At 38.9% G+C, this 27,360-nt stretch overlaps 1 protein-coding gene and 1 pseudogene across 18 annotated transcripts in view; both read right to left on the bottom strand.

Moving 5' to 3' along the window:
• Positions 1-27,360, bottom strand: part of VPS13B (vacuolar protein sorting 13 homolog B) — an 861,798-nt gene that overhangs the window by 159,962 nt on the left and 674,476 nt on the right. For all 18 annotated transcript variants that reach the window (XM_054657406.2, XM_063816458.1, XM_024345440.3 and 15 more), the window contains 2 exons: positions 17,672-18,079; positions 230-432 (listed from right to left, as the gene is read on the bottom strand). In XM_054657406.2, the coding sequence (XP_054513381.1) occupies positions 230-432; positions 17,672-18,079 (611 nt within the window). The remainder of the gene's footprint in view (positions 1-229; positions 433-17,671; positions 18,080-27,360) is intronic.
• LOC104007700 (mitochondrial proton/calcium exchanger protein-like) lies at positions 19,489-21,840 on the bottom strand (annotated as a pseudogene).

Raw genomic sequence — 27,360 nt, 5'->3', positions numbered from 1 at the left:
ATTGTGCAACTCTGAATATGCTAAAAAACCACTGAATTGTATACTTGAAATAGGTAGATTGCTGGTATATGACTTATGTCTCAATAAAGTTGTTGAAAATTTAACAAGTAGCAATCTGACAAATACCCTTTCTTACCACACAAAGATTTAAAATTTAGTGAAACAGTTCAAAAAATGAACAGAGGCTAGTTAATAACCTATGAAAAAAATATGGCCAATACCCACAGACCTGTAGTAGACCTCCTCTTAAGTCAATGGATATTTTTGGTATGGATTGTTCTGGGCCTGGATTCCCGCTGTGTTTACACCACTTAGCTTCCAGATTGGCAGTAGCACAACATGGTCCTATCAGAATGCGGCTTCTTTCTTTGAGACTTGTTTTAAGGAGAAAATCGTTTATACTGAGTAGAAATGATGACCCAAGAATTATGCCTGAAAAAAAAAAATACAGAAGAGTATATAATTCATCCTTATCAAAAAAAAATGTTTGGGAAAGAACTCTCTATATTTTTGAAGAGTATTAATTCATCCTTTGTCAGAGTCGTCTTGCTTGGTTGGCAGTCCACCACCGTTTCATGCCGTTTATACAGAGTTCTAGTTATGAAGCAGGTATACCTCATTCACATTCCTAACAAAGTAATATTTGCCAAAACATTATGACTTTTTCCATGTGTGAGCATTTTAAGTTTTATGAGTAGAGACATTTTCATTAAATTGTGCAAGTTTTTCAAGCAACTACATTAAGAATAAGAACAGCTGCTTCATTTGTCTATTGTTAACATGATGGGAAAGGGTAATTTTCTGTGATTTCCTACAGTAACAGAGTGCAGTATGTTACTCTGCTAGACACTCAAGTTTTTTACTGGCCCATGTTAAAATTCAAAACAATCAAAATATATAACATGTGTTTTCTAAAAATTTTAGTTTAATCCAAACTTCACACATCATAACCACTTGAAGTTTACAAAGTCTTAAAAACAGATAGTGGCAGGTTAGATTTATGAGAAAAACTATATGCTATAGTTCAAAGTAAATATACCCAGAAAAGGAATACACTTTAAAATGTAGGCTTTCTTTTGAACTTAAAATAGGAGTGTAGATCAAAACCCTTTCATAAAACCAATGGCACATTTTAGGATATTTAGATGCAAAGTTAAGAGTGGTGAGTTAACTTTCCTCCCAAGGAGCTCATATTCTAAATTGTCATAGTGAATATTGAATTTCACCAGACCACGTTTGTAATGCCCATGGCTTATTTTTCTAATGATATTTGATCCCTAAAAAAGATGAAAGATTAAAAAACACCTTAGGCCCACAGTATACACATGTTTTAAAGTACAGTAACCACATTGACTTTTCAATTCTGTAGAGACTTGAAAATTTCATATATGTTGTATATTCCTACTGCAGAAATAAGATATTCAACCTCTAATCCTCCACAGAAGGCATCACACCCACAAAAGCGTTAGAGATAAGACTTTGATTTAAAAATAATCATGGTGGAAATCAATTTCTTAAAATGCTTCATCAAATTGTGAAACTGAAACTACCATTTCATTTACAATTATCCTGATTCAAAGCTTCCACTTAGTCTAAACAAACAAATAAACAAGCAAAAAAAGCACTCCAGAAAATAAAAGAAATAGAAACAGGCCCCAAAATACCCCCAAATAAAAAACCATCTTTATTAACTTCAGTCCATAACTGAAGCCATAATTTTCTGACTTAACAGCATTACATTTCTAAAATATCTAAAACTTCTAAAAGTAAATATTTGCTAAATGAAATATATCTATTCATCATCCAGAAATTTGCCATAAAGGCATAAAAGTATAGCCTTAATTCAGTACAATTATTTAGTAAATGAGCATTAACAGAATGTCAGGATTGCATCATCCTTTATTTTCAAATACACATATCTTTGTACAACCCCACAGTGACATATCTAATTATCTGTTTGTAACCTTAGTGTGATAGTCATATTGAATGCTTGTACACAGTGTTTAATGCCAAAGGCCACCTAGGTTGCTTATCTTATTTAATGGTTATTACTATCTCTTCAGGCACCCAGATTGAAAAACCTCAGGCCCTCTTTGAAGGCTCTTATTTCCTTTGACAAATTTCTAAAACTTATCAATTTCTATTTCATTCTCTCCAATTCCATTATTTTAAAACATCAAAGAAGAGATACCTGAATAATATGAGTGAGTGAAAGAGAAGATCACACAATTTTCAACCTCTAGTACTGACCATGCTGGAGGCAAGGACCAGCTTATTCAGTGTAGTCCTGGGCACAACAGTAGCTATTCAGGACATGTTCCATTGAACTGAATCGACAGTTTAGAATCTGATCCTATTTTTCAGCTGCCTCAACATGTTTCTTAATTGGTAGACAGGAAATAAAACTGCTTACATCTTTGGTTTCGTTTTTTACCACTGTAACATAAAAAGGCTGGATGGAAGAGATCTAGAAATCATCTATTCCAAGTCCCCTCACTTAAAAAAAAAAAAAGCTTTCTATTTTGAAATAACTTTGGGCCTACATAAAAGTTGAAAAAACATACTGTATAATGTTCCTGTACACCCTTCACCTAGCTATGTACCTTTAGTACAAATACTGAAATCAGGAAATCCACATTGATATAATACTTTTAAATAATCTACACATCTTTTTAAATTTTTGCCATTTTTCCCACTAATTTCCTCTTTCTGGTCCAGGATTCAACCTAGGATCCATACTGAATTTAATCATCAAAGCTTCTTAGTATTCTTTAATATGTGACACATCCCCCCAGCTTTCTTTGTCTTTCATGACCTTGATACTGTGGAATAACCCAGGACAATCATTCTGCAACGTGTCTTTCTGTTGGGGTTTATCTGATGTTTTCTTGTGATCAGAATGAGGTTATGCATTTTTGACAATACCACAGAAGTGACCCCCTTAGTGCGTCATATTGGTGTATGTGATACCAATATTTTATTATTTACAATATTAACTCTGATCATATGGCTAAAGTGGTGTCTGTCAGATTTTGCCATTGTAAAGTTAACACTTTCCCCTTGTAAATAAGTATTTTTGTGGGGAGACACTTGGAGATTATGCAGATATGCTCTTTTTCTTCAAATTTTCACCCACTAATGTTAGCATCCACCAGTGGTCTCACCTGCAATGATTTATTGTGGTGTGTGATAATGGTGGTTTCCTATTTCCCTTATTTAGAGCTGCCCCTTCTAGCGCCCACTTTGGTAGCACATATACTACAGCTGTCCCTTCTACCCTATATACTAATTCAATTATTTATTTATATCAGTATGGACTCATGAATATTCATTTTTATGGGTTATAATCCAATACTATCATTATTTACATTGTTGCTTACTCTGAACCAGCTTTGGCCATTGGGAGCCCTTTAAGATGGTCCCTGCGTCCTTTTAGTATATGCCTATCTTTTTTTTTTTTTTTTTTGAGACAGAGTCTCACTCTGTCACACAGGCTGGAGTGCAGTGGCATGATCTCGGCTCACTGCAACCTCTGCCTCCTGGGTTCCAGCGATTCCCTGCCTCAGCCTCCCGAACAGCTTGGATTACAGGCACCCACCAACATGCCCGGATAATTTTTGTCTTTTTAGTAGAGATGGGGTTTCACCATGTTGGCCAGGCTGGTCTCAAATTCCTGACTTCGGTTGATCTGCACATCTTGGCCTCTCAAAGTGCTGGGATTACAGGCGTGAGCCACTGCACCTGGCCTATGCCAATCATTTTTTGAGAACTTCTTTACTTTCAGGCCACAAAATATTTCAGGCTCATCTTGTATTTTTACCACCCCATCTCTAGCACCAGCCATTTCTCCAAGGAGCTCTGGTTTCTTTTGTTGAAGAATGGTATCTAGAAACCAAAATCTGGGTGGTAGGTATGCTCATTGCTACTGGGGTGTCACTGTTGCTAGGCCCCTTCAGCAGAGATAAGAAGTATATGTATGTATAGCAACCCCTGTATACCTACATATCTTTGTCTCTCTATCCACTGGTAAATACATTAAAAACCATGAATGCATACTGATACCTCAGGTTCAAATCCAACATCACAGGGTGGTTTCTAGTCTTCTCGCCTTCCTTATTTGTAACCTCTTTCTATGACCATCAGAAACTTGCTAAGCACCTCTTCGGGTGTGTCTGTTTCTAATCCACCTTAAAACATCACTTAGAGTGGTCAAAATTAAAGCAAAAGAACTAAGAAAGCCATAAAGAACAAGTTTATGGAAGCAAAGGTAATTATCTACTAAAAAAAAAGCCATAAAAGGTTGATATTTATTTCTGGAAGTCTCTTTAGGAATGGGCTTGACAACATTTTGTCTACAAAGTATACAGAGGAATGAGATTCCTTTCTCATGCTATAGTGGCTTTCATTTAAAAAAGAGTATTTGTAAGCATGACAAAATCTTATATTTGTAGAAATAACATAATACATATAGAATTTGGATCATGTGAGGTATTTCTACTATGCAGGAACCACTTTAAAATACTGATATTGTGCTAAATACTGATATTGTACTAAAATTATGAGGCTTTGTCTTAAAAGAACTAGTACTGAAATGTCAAAATTCATATCATTCTATATGATGCATATCACTGGCAAAGTGCCTACCTCTTAGAGAACTTAAGTAGAGTTGATGGAAGGCTCTTCTTAACCCCCCCAAAGTTATACAATTACAAGTTCTTATTGACTTTATTGACTAGGGCAAGGAGAGAATGAAAAAAAAATTCCAGACTTGAATTATTACAAAACAAATATAGAAAAACACTTTCCTACTATTACACAAATCCTATTTTTTTTTTTTTTTTTGGCTTGGGGACACAGAATGGGATAGCTAGAATTCTCAAGAGAATAAAGATAAAGATGGGGACAGAAATATCAGTAAAATTGCACAGAATTAGGAAGCCAATGATCACACAAACATTTGGGAGGCTGGAACAAGAAGAGAGAAAGTCGGCCAGACTTAGGTGAGCACTAAAGAGGACCAGAGGACACACAATGTGCTTCAGAAACAGAGGTCCTGCAATGAAGGCAGGCACTGAGCTAGCTATAGCTATGTTCCGGTGACAACGGAATCCAATGACTGGTTTGCCGGGAAATAGTCTAGCAGGATGGGGAACTTTATGGGACTTTATGTTTGATATTCTCTGGAGATTGATTTGGTCCAGGAATGAGCATAATATTCAATGAAAACCACTAAGGTATAATAATACTTTTGGGAACATGACCCTTCCTCTTGCTCCCTGGTCTTGAGGTTAAGAAAATGAAGGCCTTGGAACTGCTGGCAGTCAGCATGTGGAGCCTAAGGGCTGAAGCTGCGTAACGCAGAGGGAAGAAATCTAACAGACTCTTCCGTGCCTCAGGACAACACTGGTTTGGAGCTTTTCACATACGTAAAAACTGCTAAAACCAGTTTAGGTTGGATTTTCTGTCATGTGCGATCCAAAGTGTCACAACTAATATCTTTAACCAATGGGATTTTAATAAGTAATCTTCAGTTTTCTATTCTCCCCCTGAACTAATATTTCAGCAAACTTCTCTACTCTCACGGCTTAAACCATAATTTCTGTCCTTATGAGACAGTATCTAAAACCAGGCCTAATTTCTTAAACAAGTGCTATTACCATGCTTCTGATTGTTTCTAAGGAATTTACATATCCTGGGTCACCTTCAATTTGATATTTATGTAGGCATGTATCCATTATTCAACCAAAAGTTAGTGGTTATCTACCATATATTGGGTATATGAAGATAAAGTAAATAATTAGCAATTTTCTTTCATATCAGATTTTCTCTTGGCAATGTATTAGCTTCAAGTTCTGCAATCTCAGTAAGTACTGAGTGGGGAAGAGACATCCCAGAACATTTCTAATACTGACTCTGTTAAGCACATGAACTGTTGAACAGGAATACTTCCCTGCTATCACACAAACCCTAATATTTTTTGCTTTCTTTTTATTCACTTTATGTGCTGTTCACTTTTTTTTCAGTCTCTTTTATTCTTTTGCTCAAGCCTACCCCTTGCTTTAGTCTTAGTTTTTACAGTCATTCTACAGTTTTTATTTGCCCGTAACTCAGGCCTACCAGCACTGATCATGAGCTTGTTTAAATACACAAATGACACTGAGAATTTAATAAGATGCTAATGTTTGCAGTGAGGACACAGGAACAGCCATTGCCAGAAAGTACTAAGAAAATACAAAATCTACAGATATAAATATGTCCTGCCTGGTCCTTTTTGTCCCTTTTCTTTCTTGCCATATACCTACAAGGAAATTCAGTGTGGTTCAATTTTGAAACTTACACAACTGATTCAACTCCTCCCCATGTGCCTTCCTTGTCTGCTACACATACTGCACACACCAACCTGTTGTGACTCCATTCCTCAACGAGGGAACACAGTTATCTGTAGTACCACAGAAAGGTTAACCCACAAATATTAGCTTTTAAGTTTAAAATAGATATTTCCTTTGAACATTTACTCCTACATTAAAAAAAGCTACAACATAATAATAAACACATTAGTTAAGTGCTTTTAATCTTGGAACCAGTATTTATTTATTTAGAGGCAGAGTCTCACTCTGTCGCCCAGGCTGGTGTACAGTGTGTGATCTCAGTTCACTGCAACCTCTACCTCCCTGGTTCAAGCAATTCCCTTGCCTCAGCCTCCCGAGTAGCTGGGATTACAGGCACACACCACCACGCCCAGCTCATTTTTTTTTTTTTTTTTGCATTTTTAGTAGAGACAGGATTTCACCACATTGGTCAGGCTGGTCTCCAACCCTTGACCTCGTTATCTGCCCACCTTGGCCTCCCAAAGTGCTGGGATCATAGGCGTGAGCCAGTATTTATTAAGAGCTTGTGATAACTTAATAGCAATAAAGGGTGGTGATGAATTTCACAAAGGGTCACTTACAGATGGTAAACCAAATTATACACTTTTACCACAAAATACGAAAGTAATCCCTGGGACTCATGACAGGGTTATTAATTTTCCTTTCCCCTTTATTTCACTCTGAGAAGCCAGCCCATGGGACATCAGGCCTTTCTTTTTTTCCCAGGAAACATACTAAATATCTTCCTTATTTTGAATCTTATATATTACCACACATATAAACCTAGGGCCACAGAGAATACTCAGAGTTCATGTAAACTAGATATTTACACATCCAACAACCTGGTATAAATGGCAACAGAAAGTGAGTTAAGACATGTGTTCTTCTTTCTAGGGGGACAAATGCACCATTGGACAAAATGCCTACAAGTAAAAATTATAAAGAGCTACCTTCTTAACAATGGAACATTGGAAAAGGCCTGAATAATTTTGTAAAGTTCTGGGTGTGTGTGTTTATAACAAATAAGACAAATGTTTATATTTGTTCTAGCTCATGAGTACACAGGCATTTGATGAATTACCCTGTACATTTTCTGTACTTGTAGTTTTTTCCCTAAATTTCCAAAAACAGTAAAGACAAAATTTTTAAAAATATGCTTCAAAAGTTTACGATATAAAATTATCACTTAGATGTTTAAAAGCATGAATATTATTAAAGTTACTTACCCAATTGCTGATCAGGTCATTTTTTAAAAACTTTAAATTCTGAAACAATTTTAGGCTTTCAGCAAAGTTGATATCCTTCACCCAGCTTCTCAATGTTAATAACTTACATAAAATCAGATTATGATTCTCAAAAACCATTAAATTTGCAGTGATACAATACTACCAATTTAAAGACCTTTCAATCTCACCAGCTTCTCCTCCAATGTCCTTTTTCTGTTTCAGGATCCCACTCAGGATCCCATGTTGCATTTAGTGATTATGTGATCCGGTCACTTTGACCAATCGTACGGTATGACTTCTTCTTTCTACATTTCCTTCAACAGAATGCTTTCCTGCTGATTTTTTCTGTTGACTTTTCTCAAAAATCTGTTTATCTTTTAAATTTAAGTTTTAGCAAACTAATGGCAGATATTTAATTAAACTAAACGAGGTGTAGCAACATTGAGAAATAATTTCAGAAACAACTGGTACGATAAACAGAACCAATCATGCTTTGTTTGAATACTGACATACTTTTCATTGAGTATAAAAATTTACTTCAAGGAACAAATAGTTTCATGACTTTTAAAATACTCCTTCAGAAGACTAATAAATGCAAACCACTTGTTTTGGAAAATGTTTACAAAGTGCTGCCAGCCCTATGTTGTCAGTGTCTACTAGACCCTTAGTAAGGCTCCTAGTGTCTACATGCTGACTAAGCAAAATGCAATCTAAATCAAGCTTCTATGTATCATTAGAAGGAGTAGTCAATGATGACATTGCTAGCAAAGCATATCCAGGTAATTATTTTATCCAGCTGTAAGTAATCTAAGGCTACTAGAAAATCAGCAAGCATGTGTTAGATACATCCAGAAGCTGATTTGCATAACAGTGAAGCATCAGAAAACCTTAAAATGTGAAAACGACAAAATTTTGTAAGTATTGTCTGTAAAGACATAACAAATCCCTCAAAAATAAAGTCTTCCATTCCTTCAACCAATTATGTTGAAGCAGATAAAAATGGCATTTGGGTGCTCTAGCCATGAAAAAAACATGTTCGTCCCCGCCCTTGATCAGAATATGTAAGTTGATCAGATCCTATTTAATTATATTTAATTCTGTAATAAGCCCATATATAGAGAGCGCAAAAGAGAGAGCCTATATATATATATATAGAGAGAGAGAGAGAGACAGAGAGAGAGAGAGAGAGAGAACCTATTAATATGGTAAACTAAAATACAGGAAGAAATGATATGTGGGACAAAACATAACAAAACCAGAGAACTACATGGACACTGACATTTAAGCTGTAAAAGATGCCAGTATTCCCCAACAAATGAACTTAAAAGTCTAGTCATCAAAATAATAGACCAAATGGGTGGCCAGGCTACTAACATGTTTCCCTTCCCAAAGCACCTGATGACTTCTCATAGGTGAGATTTCTATTCCCCAGGGACTGTGACTTAGTCCTTACTGGTAAGTAAAAGCTGGGACCTCCCAGTTTAATTCAAACCTCTTTGTTTGGACATAAGAAAATGGAAAAAACAAGTAGCTGGAAGAGGAGTGTTTCTTTCCCATAAAAAAAAGGAAGAATTTGTCATGAAAGAAGAAATGCCTACTGAGCTGGCTACTCACACATGGCCATTGTCTGGGAAAGGTATTTTTTATGAAATGCTTTAGAACTCTAGGATCCTGGAAAAATGAAAACTAAAAATACCAAAGGGTGATGGAGGATAAGCTTTGCCTCCTTCTTCCCCTCCAATCTGCCACCATGCTCACTGTTTTTACAGTTGTGTTAGTTTATTAGAAAAATATAACTTGATTGGATCATGTGGCTATGTTTAAAAAAAAAGCAGACTGGCAGATCTGACTGTGCATACTGGAAAGTGTAAGACAACCTTCTTACATAGGAAAGAATAATAGCAAATACATACTTGAAAAGTTTCTGGGATGAATACAGTAGCTGGTTAATTGAATTATGTGAGGAAACTGCTGAAGAATCAATTTTTTTAAAAAAGTTAAGTTACATGGATGGAAAAATTGATATAAACTTACTCAAATAATGTTGAAAACAACATGACTTGCTAAGTAATTTACTGCAGTGCCTTAGAAAATGGTCTTGATCTACATAATCCAGGTTTTGAAAGACTGGTATAACAGAAAGGCCAGCAGCCAGGAGATGTGTGTTCTAGTCTCAACTCCACCATACAGTATCCCTGGGCAAACCGCTTAACCTCTTCACTCTGTACTCAATGAGGGAGTTAAGACTAGCTCCATGGGCTTCAACCCAAGGTTCCTTGACACTTAGTGGGTCCCACATAGTTAATGGTGGTCCATGAGGTATTTTTAGTATTCCTAAGAACCTAAAAGAAATCATGAATTTGTCTGAGACTAAGTTGTGGAGGTGTTCTAAAGTTTTTGTTTGTTTTGGTTAAAATTGTATCAAGTTGGTATAGTTAGTTATCTAATACTAAATGCAGTGTGCCTAGACCATGAGGTCAGTGGGAGAAAAGGATAATAAAGGTTATTGATAAAAAAGGATGACCTTTAAGGTATTTTTCAGCTCTGACATTTAGTAATCTATGACCTCCATATTCATGTGGTGTGATTTTGGGGAAAGGAAGATATACAAAGACCAATATTTACTGAGCACTTAATTTGTACCAAGCAATGTGTCGGGTACTCTGCATACATTATGTCACCTAATCCTCTCAAAGTCCCATAAATTAAATATTTTTGCCTTCATTTGGGAAATGCACTACAGAGTAACTTTGGACACAACCAACTGGTCAGTAAGTAGCAGGGCTGGGGTGCAGATTCCGTCTGCCTCTTTACAGCACCATGTTGCTTTATACAAACTACTGCTATTAGTTCTTAGTAATTTCATTTTTCTAATTGGTAACTGGGTTGTAAATACATGCTTTTTCCTGTCCTCAGTTCCCTTGCTCAGCCCCAGTATGTTATGCCAACATAGCCAACAAGTCCAGGGGACCAACCAGGGAGTAAAAGAACATCTAAGATGTTGTCAGTTACTCATCACTCAGGGTTTCTTTGCTAGAAGCTTTCCTAGCAAACAGCCTACTGGCTTATATGGACAAGCGGGCAATTTGCTGTGACCACAGGCAACACTAAATGCTGTCACAAATTCAGTAGAGTGGGGGATAGAGATTTACTTCTAATCTTTTATTTTTCCACAGTCCTTGGGTTGGGGCTACAGTGCTTGTCCATTTTACTTAATACTAACCTAACAGGGGCTATCATTAGAATGCTAAGGAGATGCTATTAAGAAAAAAGTCTCTAGTACTTAATTATTAGGGCTGGAATTATGTGTCCAATGTAATGGCACACAATTCTAAAACAAATACCCTGAGGCCAGCAGTTTTCTAGCAAACAGTCTAGATTAAATTTGGAATTTGGTAACTAAAACCAATAACCAGAAATGACTAATTTGGTTAAAGATAAGATCTGAAGGTGGATTTACATGGAAGACTATAATGACTACACTGGATTTCTCATTAGAAGGGCTCAGAGTCTTATGAAGACTTCATATTCCCCAAGAGAACCACATTTACACAATTAACAATTCCTTTGTTGGGAAAAAAGCTTCTCATTATTGCATGTGGACACATGTGGGCTGTGTAAAAATACAAGGGATGTGTAACACACGGTAAACAGAAAGTAATGATCTTAAACAGGCCAAATCCTTGAACTCGTCATTAATAAATGTCTCTCTTGCATTCAGCTACCCCGGCTGCTGGGAGCCTGTTTTCTTCAAGTACTTCAAACACTGAAATCCAGGAACATTTATTATTTTAATCCATTACAGGCAGTGCTTGATTTAACTTTATTGGTTGCGGTGGTGGTGGTGGTGGTTATAAGTGGGGGTACAGCAATGTTCTTTTACACATCATTTCAAAAGGGCTTAATTATATTTTATAGTTTAGGCCAGGAATTCTGCTTGTTTTTTGTCTAACAAGGTTCAAATCGAGTTCAGGTCAGTGATGAATCAGAAGAAAAAGTCAGAGATGGTTATCTCTCTGAAATGAGCTCATCTCCCTCTACGAAAGGCTGGGCAGGTACATCATGTTCACTACACCACAGCACATGAGATTGCTCTGATATCCTAAGTTTGTTGCTTATTAGATAATTTTTATTTTTATGCAGCTTTGAAATACATACATCAGAAACTCAACCCAGTGGATATCTTCCATATCTCTGAAGTTATTCTCCTATGTATTTTAAAGGCTTCCCTTTGGAATCCAAAACAGCTATAGCAACCACACAGCACTAAAACAAAAATGTACATAAACAATATTTTAAAAATGCACAAGCTCTTTATCACAGGACAATGAATATATATCTCAAAATAAAAGATGTAGAATACTGTATTTACATAATTTGGTTAAACAAAACAATACATGACTATGTAAACACGGCTGAGCAGCACATACCTCCTAGTGCTTTTTTTAAAATGTCAAACAGTCATAATTTTTAATCTCCTTTCTTGAGGGTGTCAAAAAAATCTTTTCTAAGGTAGTGGTAATTAATAATGATTAGTGTATCTAATCATATAACAGTTACAGCAAGGAGAATATAATTTGTATGTTGAGATGTCTTCTCCATTTCATATAATTTCTAAGAGGACAGGAGAATTACAGTATCTCATACATTTATGGTTTTTATTCTCGTCATATTAGACAACATAATATGGGACATTTTTTGAAAAAAGTTAAGATAATTTTACTTGTTCTTCTTATTTCCCAGCCAATTTTTAGAAATTCCTGTTCTACTTTTTGTCGAATGCCTCAAGGTTCACCAGGATATACAGAAATACATCATAGTCAAAAATTATCAGTAATCTACAGGTAATCTAAGGGTGAAAAAAGAAGTACATGCCAGTTTATCAGTAGCAACTTTGAACCTTGTTATAAAGTAATAGGAGGGAAACTGACCAGGATTAATAGTGGTACTCAGTCCTGGGAGGGGAGGTGTCATGTTTCACGGACGCTAGGCCATCTGTTCTTCCCCTCTACATTTTACTTCTGCTAAACCATAAACGCACCTCTACCTCAGGGACTATAGAAAGGCATTAGAATTCTTCTGCTTTTCATTATCACAAGATTCAGTAACTCATTTCATTGTCAAGATAATCCCCTTTTACTCTTTCTTTTGCGCTTGTGGGGTATGCCAAAATGACAAATAAAAACCCAGATGTTACAGACCCAATGAGGTCTCCACCTTTCCTTGAGTGTTGGGTTTAAGCTACTTGGGACATAGTGTCAAAAATGACAGGACCCTGATGCCCACACCCAATATTCATTAAGGTTTGTTAGTGATTTGTATAGCTGTCTACAAGCTGTACTTCCACTTCAATCCTCAGTGGCTGCTTAAAAGTTAAGTTTGTCCTCTGGCTTTAACTGTCAAAGAACTCATTTCCTATTGTTCAGGCATTGGACAGAGATGCTATTTCTTGCTAAAAGTAACAAAAGTCTTTGGGGTGCTGTAATTGGCTGGTTATTGCAACATATTATTTTAGGTAGTCATATCTAATTTACTATTTTATTTCCCCTTAGGCTAACTCGCATCTCTGCAGCATCCAAAGCTTATGACAATGCCTTATAAGATTTTCCCTGGGAGACCCAGTTAACTATAGAATGAAAAGTTGGAGCTCCACTTTTTATCAATTAATGACCTGGTTTCACTTTTCAATACATGAAAAGGAACTTTAAGTTCTTTACATTTTATTGGTACTGAATTCAGTGAACATGAGAAAAGGCATTTTGTATATGTGAAAAATAATGTGGTTATGCTTTCTCTCTCTACTTTTGTTTATTCAAAAAGATAAGTACATCTGGATGACAGAGCCTGGGGTAGTGAAAGTTACATGAACCATAGTCCTTTGACTAGAAGGAGTTCAACTCACTGGTTTTGGCTTGGGTAAAAAGTCACCCAAGTCCTTATGGACAGGGGATCCTTCTAACTTCTTCCCTATTCTGACTAAAATGCCAACCAAGATGACCTCATTAAGGTTCTTCCCCCAATCTTTTGTGGCACCTAACTTGCTCATATTCTATTTTCCTTTTCCTTATCTACATATATGGAGGCTGCCAATCTAAGTGCCCCGAGAAAGAGCAAGGCAGCCTAAAGTTCAGCTATTTCACAGCTCTCAACTGTGTGCTCGTTTGTCGAAATCTAAGGAGTGCCGCCCAAATAGAGCCATAATTTACTCAGACAAGGGGAGCTAAAGTCTGTAGCTCACTCTCCACCCTGCCTCTGGAAAGTGCTACACTGCAAGTTCACAATTTATAGCTATATACTTTTGGTTTCTCCAAAGCTACATATTTCAAATGGCAAAAATGATTGCGTTGTATATACACGTAAGGGAAAGGCTTTTTTTCTGTTGTTTTGTTTTCAGAAAATACTATAGAATGGGATGGGTTCAATGAATAGCAAAATAAATATTATCTGCCTTAAAATATTTTAAAATATATGATATAATTTCTAAAGGAGATGTACTTTTAATATAATCATAGGATTTTCAGCAATATTATACACCAACCTTAAAAATACAAGCATTACCTCTACTGAAATCAGAAGTTTTGGGTCATTTTACCAAAGATTCATGAGAGAACATAAGTATTCTAACAGAAATGGGAGTTAGTTTATTCTAAGTCACTGCTATACCAGTATCTGCAGAGTGGAATTGAAAAAAAATCAAATCCTATGAAACTCCCATAGTTTAGGGTTAAAGAATAACATAGGAGGCTAAGAAGAACTGGTAGATATTTTTGGTAAAGTAGAAAATATTTAACCATTTCGTTTCATTCCAAATGATAATAACAGGAATTCCTTTAACTGCTTCAGTCAATAATTTATAAATATTTAGTTTTATAAATCAGTAAATAAATCTGAAAGCACAGATTTAAATGTATTCGGAATGCCCGCGGGAGAAAATTAACTTACCACTTTTGATCATATTATTTCCTTTCCACACACACTTCCTGTAAGCTTATGACAGTTTAGATGATAAAAACATATAATCATTAGGTGAAATCAAATATTTTTGTACCTTTGACAAAGAAACATATCTAAAACACATTCTCAATGGTGTTTCTCTAAATATTACTTAGCACATAAGATTCCTCTAGCATTACAAATCTATTTCGGCTCCTAAATTAAAACTCATCTGGAAAGGACCGTTTTACCCTGTTTATATAACATTGTCACATAAAGAGTGTTAAAAAAATACTTCACTAAAAATAGCTTGCGTAAGTTAGGGATTAGAGTAGTTTCTGCTGCTATAATTGTTCCTTTGTAGTTTTTTCCATGATGTTTTTGCACAGTGTTTTTGACTGTGTTTATTAAAATCAGCACATCAAAAAGGATCAAAGAGAAAGTGAGTGAGAACCGAAGAAACCCCAAGTGTGTTCTCTCATTGGGGAGTTATGCAGATTCACATAAACAAGTGCAAATTGTTGAGGTTTTAATGAAAATTTTCTACAATTATTTTATCTGAAGTCATTCTATACAATAACATCTGTACAGCAGATGGCTATACTGTACCAAGGCAATGCTCCTTTTTCTTTCGTTTAATAGTACATCTGAGATGACTACTTTTGTCACTGTGCTCAATTTGGTTCAGCAAATAATTCTGAAAAGTGCAGCTGCTGCAGATGGTCACAATAGTTATATAAACTGTAAAATCAAAGACACAGTTAAGTATTTCTGTATTAGATTCAAACTATAAAAATCTGACATCAACTCCATTGAGCTCAAAGATATACTAAAGTATAAAAAATTTCAGTTGAATGTAGAACAATGTTACTTGAAAACTACAAAAAGAAATATGACTACTGGTAGGAGGCTTTTATGTGAGTATATTTGCTTTTTGGTGGTGGTGGATAGTTTTTACCACTTATCAAAATTATACTTTGAATATATGTTTGCATGTATTTTATCCAAATTGCAAAGCATGAATTTTTAAGACATTCAACTACACAATGAAATTAACATTCAAAACTTAAGTTATGTTTTATTTTAAAAATACAGTTAAAATCAATTTTTTTGAAAAAAATATGTGGCAATCTCTTAATCACAATTTTCCAAGAAATCAGTCCTTATAACTAGAAGTTAATAAATCTTATTTCATGTAATTACAGTTTATTATTTTGCTAACCTTGTTATCATCCTAAACTGTTTGAGTATGCATAAAGAAAAAACTGTACTAAAAATAGATTTTGGTGTTCATTATAGTCTCATAACAAAATTGTTACTATTAAGTAGCTAATCTCAACTCTGATTTGACTTGATGCAAATAATTATTTTAAAACATTTGCTGGACACTACATGTTAGAGTTGTATAACGTATGTTTAGTCAAAGCTATAGTTGCTATTTTTGTGTTTAACTAGATTTAAGAACAGCATTGTAAAAGGATTAGGGGTATATAGTTTTTCTTACATACAGGGGGAAAAAACAAGTTCCAAAACTAGAGTTTACTAACTTGCACAGCTTAGTGAGAGAAGGATTTTTAATATTTTAGAGGTGTTTCCCAAAGACAGACATCATTAAACATGGATAAAATATGAGTAACTAATGAATAAAAAAAGCAATGAGGATGAAAAAAGAAAAGCACCCAAAAGTGAGTATAGTATGTTTAAATTTTTCCATTTTGTTTGAGTCTTAACCTTTCCCTGCTATGATTGAGGTACAACTGGAAAGGCATGGGAACAGACCTAGTGTTGTCTGGGTTGCAATTTATTTGTGGATAAATCAGATACTGTAGTCTCCAGTATTTCATAGTCTTTCATGACCCATGAACCTTACTTACCTTTTTCACTTGTAACTTTTAAGACAATTAAACAAAATACAGAACTTTTAGTTGGCTTGGTCACGAATATTTCTAGTGAGAAAGAAATAAATCATCTATGTTTTGGCCTAAAATTCAGGCTTCTCAACTATAAAACTTTTCCTTTCTGTTTTAACTACTGTGCCCAACCTGGCTATGTGGAACTAAGTTACAGTAAGTCTACAGCTGCCATTTAATTACTTTTTGATAAGCAACTAAGTTGCATATAAGGATTTGCTTTATCCCCTGCACTATCCCCAATCCCCAATTTCCCCCCACAAATTAAAGAGGGAAAATACATGGTTCCCTTTTGCTACATTTACTTTCAGAGCAAAATTTCTGGCCCTGTGCCCTGAAATTTTACAGTAGCAGTTTCTGTGATTGAAAACTGCTATTTCCCACCTGTGTCTTGCCTTTCCTCTTCCCCTCCTCACAATCCTTCTGCCCACGCTTCCCATGCTTTTTGAAAAAGTATATAACAATTTAGTCATGGTAACAGAAGTGGAAAATGTAGATGTCACTGCCAGTTGATTTCTCACCTCTCCTCCCATCAATGGCAGTCACTTTGCAGAGTCTGTACCCCACTTTACTAGGTTAGGCACAGAAGCACAGCTTTTCGTTGCCAGGTGTTGCTGCCTGATAAAATGCCTCAACAGCATTCTTGCAAAGTTGAACCTTGGCTTCTGTTACACTTTGTGTAGCATATCTGCCACAACACCAACTTTTCTTTTTTAAGTAAATGGTTACCAGTGACTTAATGCTGTGCATCAGAATCACCTATAGGGCTTGTTGAAGCACAGATTGCTGGGCTCCATGCCCAGAGTTTTGCATTTAGTAGGTCATGGGTGGGGTCTGAGAATTTGCATTTGTAACAATTTCCCAGGTGATGCTGATGCTGCTAGTCCAGAGATCACACTTTGAGAACCACTCTTCTAATGGTTCACAAAACTTGATATACTGTTGTTCCACTATAGCTGTTTTAGGTAAAAAGGAATTTAGGAATTAACAGTTTTAGATACCTGGAAGAACATGCCTCAAGAGGAGAGGAACATTTCTGTTTAGACATTACTTAAAGGATTTGTTCTAAAATTATCTCTAAAAATAAGGTCATAAACCAGAAATGTCCTCATCTCTAATGGCCTTTACAACTTTTAACTTCTACATAATATAAATCTTCAAAATGATGCATTTTCAGATGTTAACAAATCATCTTACTTGTTCTGTCTCCCCCCTCCCCTTTTCTGTGACTTACCAGGTACTTTTTGTGTTGCCTTGACACTAAGGCTTCCATTGAGGTTTGAGAGAGATGCTAACAGGCATGGTTTGCTGGTATGGGGTACAGTTTCCATGGAGATCACAATCTGAGTAGTTTGAACAGAAATTTTTTGAAAGCAGGAAACAGCTCTCCACATGTTTTCTTGAGCTGAAATCTTTTGCACTCCATCACCATGAATTTTGGGTTTAGACAACTTTCCACGGTAATATTTGGAGACTGGAAGATCATCCTTATTCACCATGGTGTTGGACATGGCTGAAGTCTCTTCACTATGTGCCAAACTCTGTGCATTTTTTATCTTCTTTAAAAAAAGGTTTATCTGATCCAGTTTGGTGAAACTCAGGTTTGCTTTCAAAGGCTTTGATATATCCAAATTGACATCCGCTATAGAAGTAAAAAAGAGAAAACAATTATTGAAGCTTTCTTATTGAATACAAGCCTTTACTTCTCTGACAAGCTCCTACATAAAAGTGTCCCAAGATCCATATTATGGACTCATTAGGATGCCTGAACATGATATATCTCTTACTCATCACTTAACGATTCTTTCCATGTTGTTACTTGAAGGAGCACTCTCCCTGGACTACTTACATGCCTACATTCCTGGCCAATCCTTGTGACATGTGTGGCCCTGATACATCGAGAGCCACACAAGGATATCAAGGCTGTCAATTTCCACTCTGCCCCTTATACTCCAAGGCAAAATGAAGCAGGTTTTCCAGTTTGTTACCTATATGAAACTGGCCTTTCTTCAAAAAAAAAAAGGACTTTCCTTACTACCCAGAACCATGTTTGACACAAATAATGGTATTACTAATAAATATTTATCCAAGTATCCCTACAATTCTCTAATTGTTTATGCAGAAAATGTTTGTTTCCCCCTTATGACCTGTTGCAAACTAGAAGAGTCCCTGTACCTTTCCCTACACTCTGCATTGATGAAAGTTCAAATACCTTGCCCAATGTAACATTGGTAGACTGAGATTTCTTTAAATCTGTAGTCCATTTTATATGTACCATATACCACATGTTGTCCTTATTTGTCTCTTACTTACCTGACATGAAAACTAGCTGTATTGTTTTTAACCTTCTTATTTCACCTAAAATCACTCTTTCTATTTCTATTATTAATAAGACATTAAGACTATAAGCATCATTAAGACAGAGCATGTCACACATCTTTAAAACCCAGTGCTTAGCACAATGTGTCTTACATATGAATGCATTCAACAAATGTTTGAGCTTACCTGACCCTAACAATTGCTCATTTCATGACAGCCTGAGGATGTAACAGAAGACATAATCCCAAATGAAGCTAGGACTAGCAAAGTTATTAGGCATATTATTATTAAGTTATAAATCATATGTAATATTATTTTTGTGTGTGCAGGAAGAGAGATCTATTGACACCAATATCTAGAAATCAAGATTCACAGATGAACAGAGGCATCTTCAGCCCTGAGGAGGCTGGGCTGTGTCTCATGAACTTCTGAGGGTGGGCGCAGCTGACAGCTCTGTGTGGGCAGAGTCCGTGTGGTCCTCATTCTCTTCCCTGGGGGCAGGGCAGCCGAGACGGGAGGGCACACACAAGGGGGCACCTTCCTGCCCTAGCCTGGCCCAGTGGCCTCTGGAGTCAGGCAGCTGCAGCAGCTGCACCACACCACAGTGTGGATCCAATACAATTCTGTGTAGGGGTTCTGGGATTCCAGACTAAGTGAATATCCATGGAATGATGAAAATTAAAATTTACTTGATTATGGAAGTCTCTGATTCATTCCAGCCAATGTATTAGATGAGCCACTGAGAATCACCTCAAAGCAATTGCTCTCACGGCCCTCGCCAGGGCAGTGGGGCAGCAGGAGGACAGGTGGCTAGGCCAGCAGCTCTAGCTCTTCACCTCTGCGGCCTCCTTCTCAGTCTTCTCCTCCATCTTCTCTTCTTTCTCCAAGGTCGCTACAATCTTGGCCACCTGGCTGGTGGAGGCATGAACATCTTTGTCCACCAACTCAATCACATTGATGAGGTCATTGATGTTGACCTTGCCATTCTTGTCTTCATCCAGTGCTGCGGCCAGGCTGGTGAGCTTGCTTTCTGGAATGTGCCTGACTTGCTTCACGGTGCTGATGAGCTCAGTGACACTGATGACGTTCTCCCCTATGGGCGCGCCCTAGGCCAGGCCCAGCTTGCAGGCCCTGGTCCATCTCCAGGTGTGAGATCAAGCCCTCGATCTGCCCGATCATCTGCTGCACCCTCTGTCAGTCTTTTGGTGGCTTTAGATGCTTTCACATATTTTTCTTCACCTACCAGTCTTTGAGAGTTCCTTCTTGATCTCTTGCATGTTCTCGCTGTAGTCCTGCACGTCCTCCGTCAGCAGCTCCAGCTCCCCTTCTCTTTGGTGAGCGACTTCTGCTCCTTCAGCTTAGAGCAGGCATCGCTGAGGATGTCGATTTCCTCCTTAGTTATCTCCTCCTCCTTCAAGCTCTCTAGCAGGGGGCAGTGTCCTTCAGGGTCTCTGACCACAGGACTGCATCAGGCACTTCTGGCTGAGGTTAGGCCCCTGGCCTTCGAGGGGTGGCTTCCACACCTTCGGGCGCGACATCCTTCTCCAACTCCGAGCGCTTCTGCAGCTCCTTGCGGTGCTCCTGCTGGAGGGCTGCCTCCTCCTGCAGCGTGACCTCCAGCTTTGCCTTGTGCACTTGCCCACCCTCCACCTCAGCCACTTTCACCTGCTCTTCCTTTGCCACAATCTCTGGGAGAGTCTGCAGTATGGACTTGAGCTGGTCAGCTGGCGAGAGTTTCTGGGAGGTACAACGTCTGGGACAGGATGAGTAGCGATATGGGAATCTCCTGATGCAGGTGCAGCTCCAGACACTGCTTCAGCTGAGGCGGAGGGCCCACATGCCTCACTCCCCACACGCCGGCTGCAGCCCCTTGACGTTCAGGTTGTCCACCCCTCCTCAGCAATCAGCTTATCATTGGCCTTTATGGAGCGCAGTCACATGGTGAGCTGGAACCACAGAAGTTGTTGATGCCAATGGACTGCAGCTCCAGCAGCTTGCACGGCGCCACCAGCTGCGGCCGTGACAGGTTGTCCAGGGTCAGCTCATTCTCAAATAATTTGGAAAAACGCATGATTTCCTCATTGCTGGGTCTCTCCCCCATCCCCCGGATCTTCTGGGAAAACGGAGAAGTCTGGTGGCACTGCCCTTGGCTGCTTTGTTCTTCAAGGTCCTCTCCTCGATGGTGTCCTGGAGGAACTCTGCCAGCTCCAGGTTGACCCGAAGCTCCTTCAGGCTCTCCTCCTTGATGGACTGGGTCTCAAACGTGGATGCTGGCATGCTGGGGAAGAGCTTCATGGTCACGGGCGGCAGGAATTCCATGAACTGGACAACCACGAACACAAGGAACGGCACCAAGCGGAGGAGGTCGGCGCGGATCCGGAGAAACTGCCTGCGCTCTGCCTGGTCAGGGTGTGGCTGTCAAGGATGTGCCACAGCATGAGCACCACGATCTTGGCATGGATCCACAGCAGGCGGAAGCCAAGGCAGTAGCGCTTCAGCTCATCCAGCTCCCTCTGCCCGAGCGACTTATTCACCACCACCTCTGCGGGGTGGGGGTGTACACTGGGCCGCCTTCCTCAAGCTTCTTGTTCTTGTCCTTGAAGGACTTGAGGGACTTCTCTACTACCAAGTCATCAGAGACACGGCGTGAAGAGTGCCAGCTGTGCACAGGAAGGCACCGAGGTCCCGCAACCATAAAATCCACTGTGGCAGAGGTCCATGGCACTCTCGCCACCGTGCGTGGGCACTTCTGCCTCAAGGCCTAACAGCCATGGTGATCGCCTCTGAAGGAAGGGTACACGGGGTGGACCGGAGTGCAACAGCCAAATGGAACATTTGCTCCACTCCTCAACCCCAGGATGTTGGCACAGGTGAGACAAGCAGAAGTTGGACTTCTGGGTGGACTACCCAGAAGTTCTCATCAAGGCTTCATGATTGATTACAGCATTCACTCATACTTAATATTCTACATCTTCATGAGCAGGGCCCCTTCTCACCTTCCTCAGACGTCAGGATCTTTGGCTTCGCTCCTGGATACCCAGGCTCTCTCAGGGTCCCATCCCCTGTAAGTGTTCCTTCCTTCATGTGGGGACATTGTATTTTCTTATCAGGCCTAACAAAACTCTGAGTCTTGTTTACAGCTAGTTGTGCATTGGAAAGGGTCAGAAACTTGAGTCACCCGTGCACAATACTAAAATGTTCCTTTCTCCCCATGTTTTTAAACAGGAAAAACACCTTAATGTAAAGGAATTATTTTTTAAAACACCTTATTGACATATAACTCACATGCCACAAAAATTACCTTTCAATAGCATACAATTTATTGTTTTTAGTATACACAAGGTTGTGCAACCATCACCGTCTAATCCCAGAACATCATAATCAACACACACACACACACACACACACACACACACACACACACACACAGTATCCCATACTACTGAGCAGTCACTCCTCACTCATGCTCCCCTCCAGCCCCAAGAAACCACTAATTTTCTTTCTGTCTCTACAGATTTGCCTATTCAGGACATTTCATAGAAATGGAATCATATAATATGTGATTTTTGTACCCGGTTTCCTTCATATAGCATAATGCTTCCAAGGTTCATCCATGTTGAAACATGTATCAATACTTCATTCCATTTTGTGGCTGAACAGTATTACAACATAAGCATATATCACATTCTGCTTATCCATTATCAGTTAATAAACATTTGGGTTGTTTCCACTTTTTGGCGATGATGAATGATGCTGCTATGAATATGTGTGTGCAAATTTGCTTTTTAATTTTCTGAAATATGTACGTAGCAGTGGAACTGCTAAGACATATTTGACTGCAGTTATCCTAGTGAGTGTGAAGGAGTATCCCATTGTGATTTTGATTTGTATTTCCCTAATTACTAATGATGTTCAGCATTTTTTCATGTGCTTATTGACTGTATATATTCTTGGAGAAATATCTATTCAAACCCTTTGCTCATTTTTAAATTTGGTTATTTGTCCTTTTATTATTGAATTGTAGGAGTTCTTTTTATATTTTGGATATAAAATATAAGATTATTATATTTGATATATATAGATACATGATTTGCAAATATCAGATATATCATATCAGATATATACTTTGCAAATATTATATCAGAGATATGATTTGCAAATATTTTCTCCCATTCTGTGGATTATCTTCACTTTTTTGCAGCACAAAACAGTTTAATTTTTGCAAAGTCCAATATGTTTGTTATTTTGCTTGTGCTTTTGGTGTCATACCAAGAAACCATTGTTTAACCCAAAGTCACAAAGATTTACACCTATGTCTTCTTTTAAGAGTTTTACAGTTTTATCTCTTAAATGTAAGTCTACGATCTTTCCTGAATTAGTGTTGTGTGTATACTGTATGAGGTAGGGGTTCAACTTCATTCTTTTATATGTGGATATCTAGTTATGTCAGCAACATTTGTTGAAAGGCATTATTTTTATTTTTGACTTGTAGAATTTGGGGTACTGGAAGAGGCTGGTGGGAAAAATATTTTAGATAAATTGGATGGCTAAAATGACTCACACATTTGCCTCTGCATCCCTGTATGTGGGCTTCCAAATTCTATGACCTCACAGAAAATAATACCTTTAACAACAATAAAAAAAAGGTGCAATTTTAACAGATGATCATTAGAACAAAAACAAAACAAAGCTAAAGTAGAAAGAAGACTCAGATGTTCGATCCTGAAACTGTCTTTTTCTTGGGTGTATAAAATGAAAACTAAAGAAGGGTCAGAAGTACTCATTCTGTAGAAACAATTTAGTAACCTACCCAGGAGGTTGCCCAAATATCCACATAAACCAACTGCTGAACCTAAGGGATCCATTTTCCCTGACTGCAGACTGGCAAAGTATCCATAGAGAGGTAAATACTAAAGCTGCTGATTGCTACCCTCATATCTCAGGCACCATTGTGGTCCCAGGGACACAGAAAAAAACTATTTATAACTCTGGCTGCTTGCTTAACTTGTCTTTCTCTTTTTTCAATAGATTGGATCCCATTATGTTGCCCAGGTTGGCCTCAAACTCCCAGGCTCAAGTGATCCTCCCGCCTCAGCCTCCTAAGTAGCTGGGACTACAGGTGTGCACCACTGTGCCAAGTGCTAACTTTTTTTTTGAGACTCAGACTTTGGATCACTTTGGCCAGCACACCCTTCTTGAACCTTGTTGATGAGTGAGGTGCCTCTCATCATTACTTTCAGAATATCCTGTGCATTTTGCCATTACCAGGCACCTATTGATATTATTTTTGTAGTTACCTACTTAGGTATCTGTCATAGTTCAGTGAACTGTGAGCTCCTGGACTGTCCTAAATTTTAATACTCTAAATACCTAAACTACTGTTTGATCTACAGGAAGTACTAACTGAATGCTGAAGGAGGTAAAAATATTTCATTTCAAAATATGGTTCCCAGTTGTGATGAGTATTTTAAATTAAAAACTCTTAGAGATTAACAAGTACTAGAAGAGACATTTCCACCATCTATATAAAGATGAAACTGCCCCACCAAGGAGAACAACTGTTCTTGTTCCCCTCTTTATTATCTCATTATTCTTTACAGGAAAGAAGACCAAAAATGTAACCACACCTGAACAGTCCCCTTTTCAAGATAGTGACTATCCCAAGGTCATTTAAGTTACAAAGATAACTATTTACAAGTTATTCTCTGTTCTCTGATCCAGTCATTCTCCCTAGTAATCATTTATTGCCCCTCAATAGAATTTCTGTTCTATCCCTTCCCATAACCTGTTTTACCAGGATCCAAGCCTCATTCTTTCTGTGACCTCGAGATGATATATAAGCTTCTGTACCTTGTTGGGATGCTGGATGTTCACGCTGAAGGCTCCCATGTATATACATTACATACATTTGTATGGCTTTTCTATTAATCAATCTGCCACATGTCAGTGATTTTCAGATAACCTTTAGGGGGCCAAAAGCCTATGGCCCCACAATGTTTAATGATGTAATGAAGAAAATATGAGTGAATGCAAGTCTGTCGCCATTTTCTCCTGAACTCTCACAGGCTCATCAAATTAATTTATCCAAGCAATCCATTAACTCCTCTCAGACATGCTGTATTCCCTGTCTTAGTTAATGGTTCTATAATCCACCAAGTGGCTTTAGTCAGAAATCTGACTTTTTGACTCCTCATTTCATTCCCTCTTTATCTGGTCCCAAGCCAAAAACTGATTAAGTTCTGTCAATTTTAGTTCCAAAACATTGCTTGATTCCAATCCCCTTCTCTCCAGCATTCCATCCAGTCCCTATTTTCCTCCACCATGTTTTTGATATCGTTCAGTTATTATAAAGCCTCCTAAATGGTTCCCCTGTCTAGACCAATTGTCTTTAGATTTAATCTAGTCTCCACAGAGTGATTTCCAAATAATTTGTTTTAAATGCAATTCTGAGTGGCTCACTCCTGTTTAAAACTCTTTATTGCCTCCTCCTTACCTAAGAAACAAAAGACCAAGCTCCTCAGATTAAAAAAAAAAAAAAAAAGCAAGCAAGCAAGCAAGAAAGAGTTCTTGCCTTTCCTTATAATATCTGAGTTTGCAGAGCCCACTTCCCCCAACCCATGCTGTTAGATCACTAGGCCTTGTTCATATTGTTCCCTTTATCTAATGTACCCTTTCTTTGCCAGTTTAATCACTGGGATATTGCTTCAGCATTTTCTCCAAGAAGTTGATTCACAAGGCTAGGCCAAGAGGGAGGCAGAGCAAGACAGCTGGATAGAAGCCTCCACCAATCACCCTGCTCACAGCAACACCAAAATGAACAATTATCCGTAAAAAAAAAAGGAACTTAATAAGAACCAAAAATCAGGTAAGCAATCACCGTACCTGTTTTTAACTTTGTATCACTGAAAGAGGTACTGAAGACGGTAGGAAAGACAGTCTTGAACTGCGGATGCCAACCCTCTTCCATCTCCGCAAGGGTGGCTGTGTGGCACAGAGAGAGAATCTGTGCATTTGTGGGCGGGAGAGAGTAGTGATTGTGGGACTTGGCATTGGAACTCATGCTGCCCTGTTACAGTGGAAATCAATACCAGGCAGAGCTCAGTAGGTACCCACAGAGGGAGTATTTAGACCATCCCTAGCCACAGGAGAACCATCCTGTGGGCAGAACCTGAGTTCTGGCAAGCCTTGCCACTGCAGGCTAAAGTGCTCTGGGGTCCTAAATAAACCTGAAAGGCAGTCTAGGCCACAAGAACTGCAATTCTGGGGTAAGTCCTGGTTCTGTGCTGGGCTAGGAGCCAGTGAACTTGGGGGGCATGCAATCCAGTCAGACATCAGATGGGGCAGCTAAGGGAGTGCTTGTGCCACCCCTCCTCCAATCCAGGCAGCACAGCTCGCAGCTCTGGGAGAGGAGAGGGAGAGTAAAGGGGACTTTGTCTTGCAGCTTGGATACCAGCTCAGCCACAGCAGGATAAGGCACCAGGCAGAGTCCTGAGGCCTCCATTCCAGTCCCTAGCTCCCAAATGACATTTGTAGACACACCTTGGGCCAGAAGGGAACCGTGCCTTGATGAGAAGGACCCAGTTCTTGCAGGATTCATCACCTGCTGACTGAAGAGCCATTAGGCCTTAAATAATTAGCAGCAGCACCCAGGCAATACTCACCATGGGCCCTGGGTGAGACACTCAAAGATATGCTGGTTTGAGCTGTGACCCAGCACAATCCCAGCTGTGATGGCTATAGGGAGGGATTCCTGCTTGAGAAAAGGAGACAGAAAAGTGAAGGGTAGTTTGTCTTGCAGCTTAGGTACCAGCTAGCCCACAGTGGGAAAGAGCACCAAGTTGGTTCTTGGGATTCCCAATTCCAGGCCTTGGTTCTTGGATGGCATTTCATTTCTGGGCTGCCCTGGGCCAGAGGGGAGCTCATTGCCTTGAGGAGAGTCTCAGGCCTGGCAGCATTCACCACAAGTTGACTGAAGAGCCCTTGGACCTTGTGGGAACATCTGTGGTAGCCAAGTAGCACTCGCTGCAGGCCTGGGATGGTGGTGGCCATGGGGAGAGACTCCACTGCTTGTGGAAAGCGGAGGGAGGAGTGGGAAGGACTTTTTCTTGTGTGTGGCTTGGGTGCCAGCTCATTCTCAGTAGAATGGAGCACCAAGTAGACTCCTAAGGTTTCTGACTCCAGGCCCTGGCTCCTGGACAGCATCTCTGGATGTACCTGGGACAAGAGAAATTTCACTGCCCTGTAGGGAAGGACACAAGCCTGGCAGGTTATAGAGCCCTAGGACCTTGAGTGAACACAGGCGGATAGCCAGGCAGGGGTTATCATGAGCCTTGGGTGAGGCCCAGTGCTGTGTTGGCTTCAGGTATGACTCAGCACAGTGGCCACCAGCATTGTGGTGGCCACAGTGCTTGTGTTACCTTCCCTAGCCCCAGCTCCAGGCAGCTCAGTACAGAGAGACTCTATTTGTTTGGGAGAAAGCAAGGGAAGAAAACAAGAGTCTCTGCCTGGTAATCCAAAGAATTCTTCTGGATCTTATCCAAGACCATCAAGGTGGCACCACTGTGAGTCTGCAAGAGCCACACAGTTACTGGGCTTTGGGTGCCC

Source organism: Pan troglodytes, chromosome 7, assembly GCF_028858775.2.
Source record: "Pan troglodytes isolate AG18354 chromosome 7, NHGRI_mPanTro3-v2.0_pri, whole genome shotgun sequence".
NCBI lineage: Eukaryota > Metazoa > Chordata > Mammalia > Primates > Hominidae > Pan > Pan troglodytes.
Note: the sequence above shows the minus strand (reverse complement) of the source record. Positions and strands in the feature narration are given on the sequence as shown.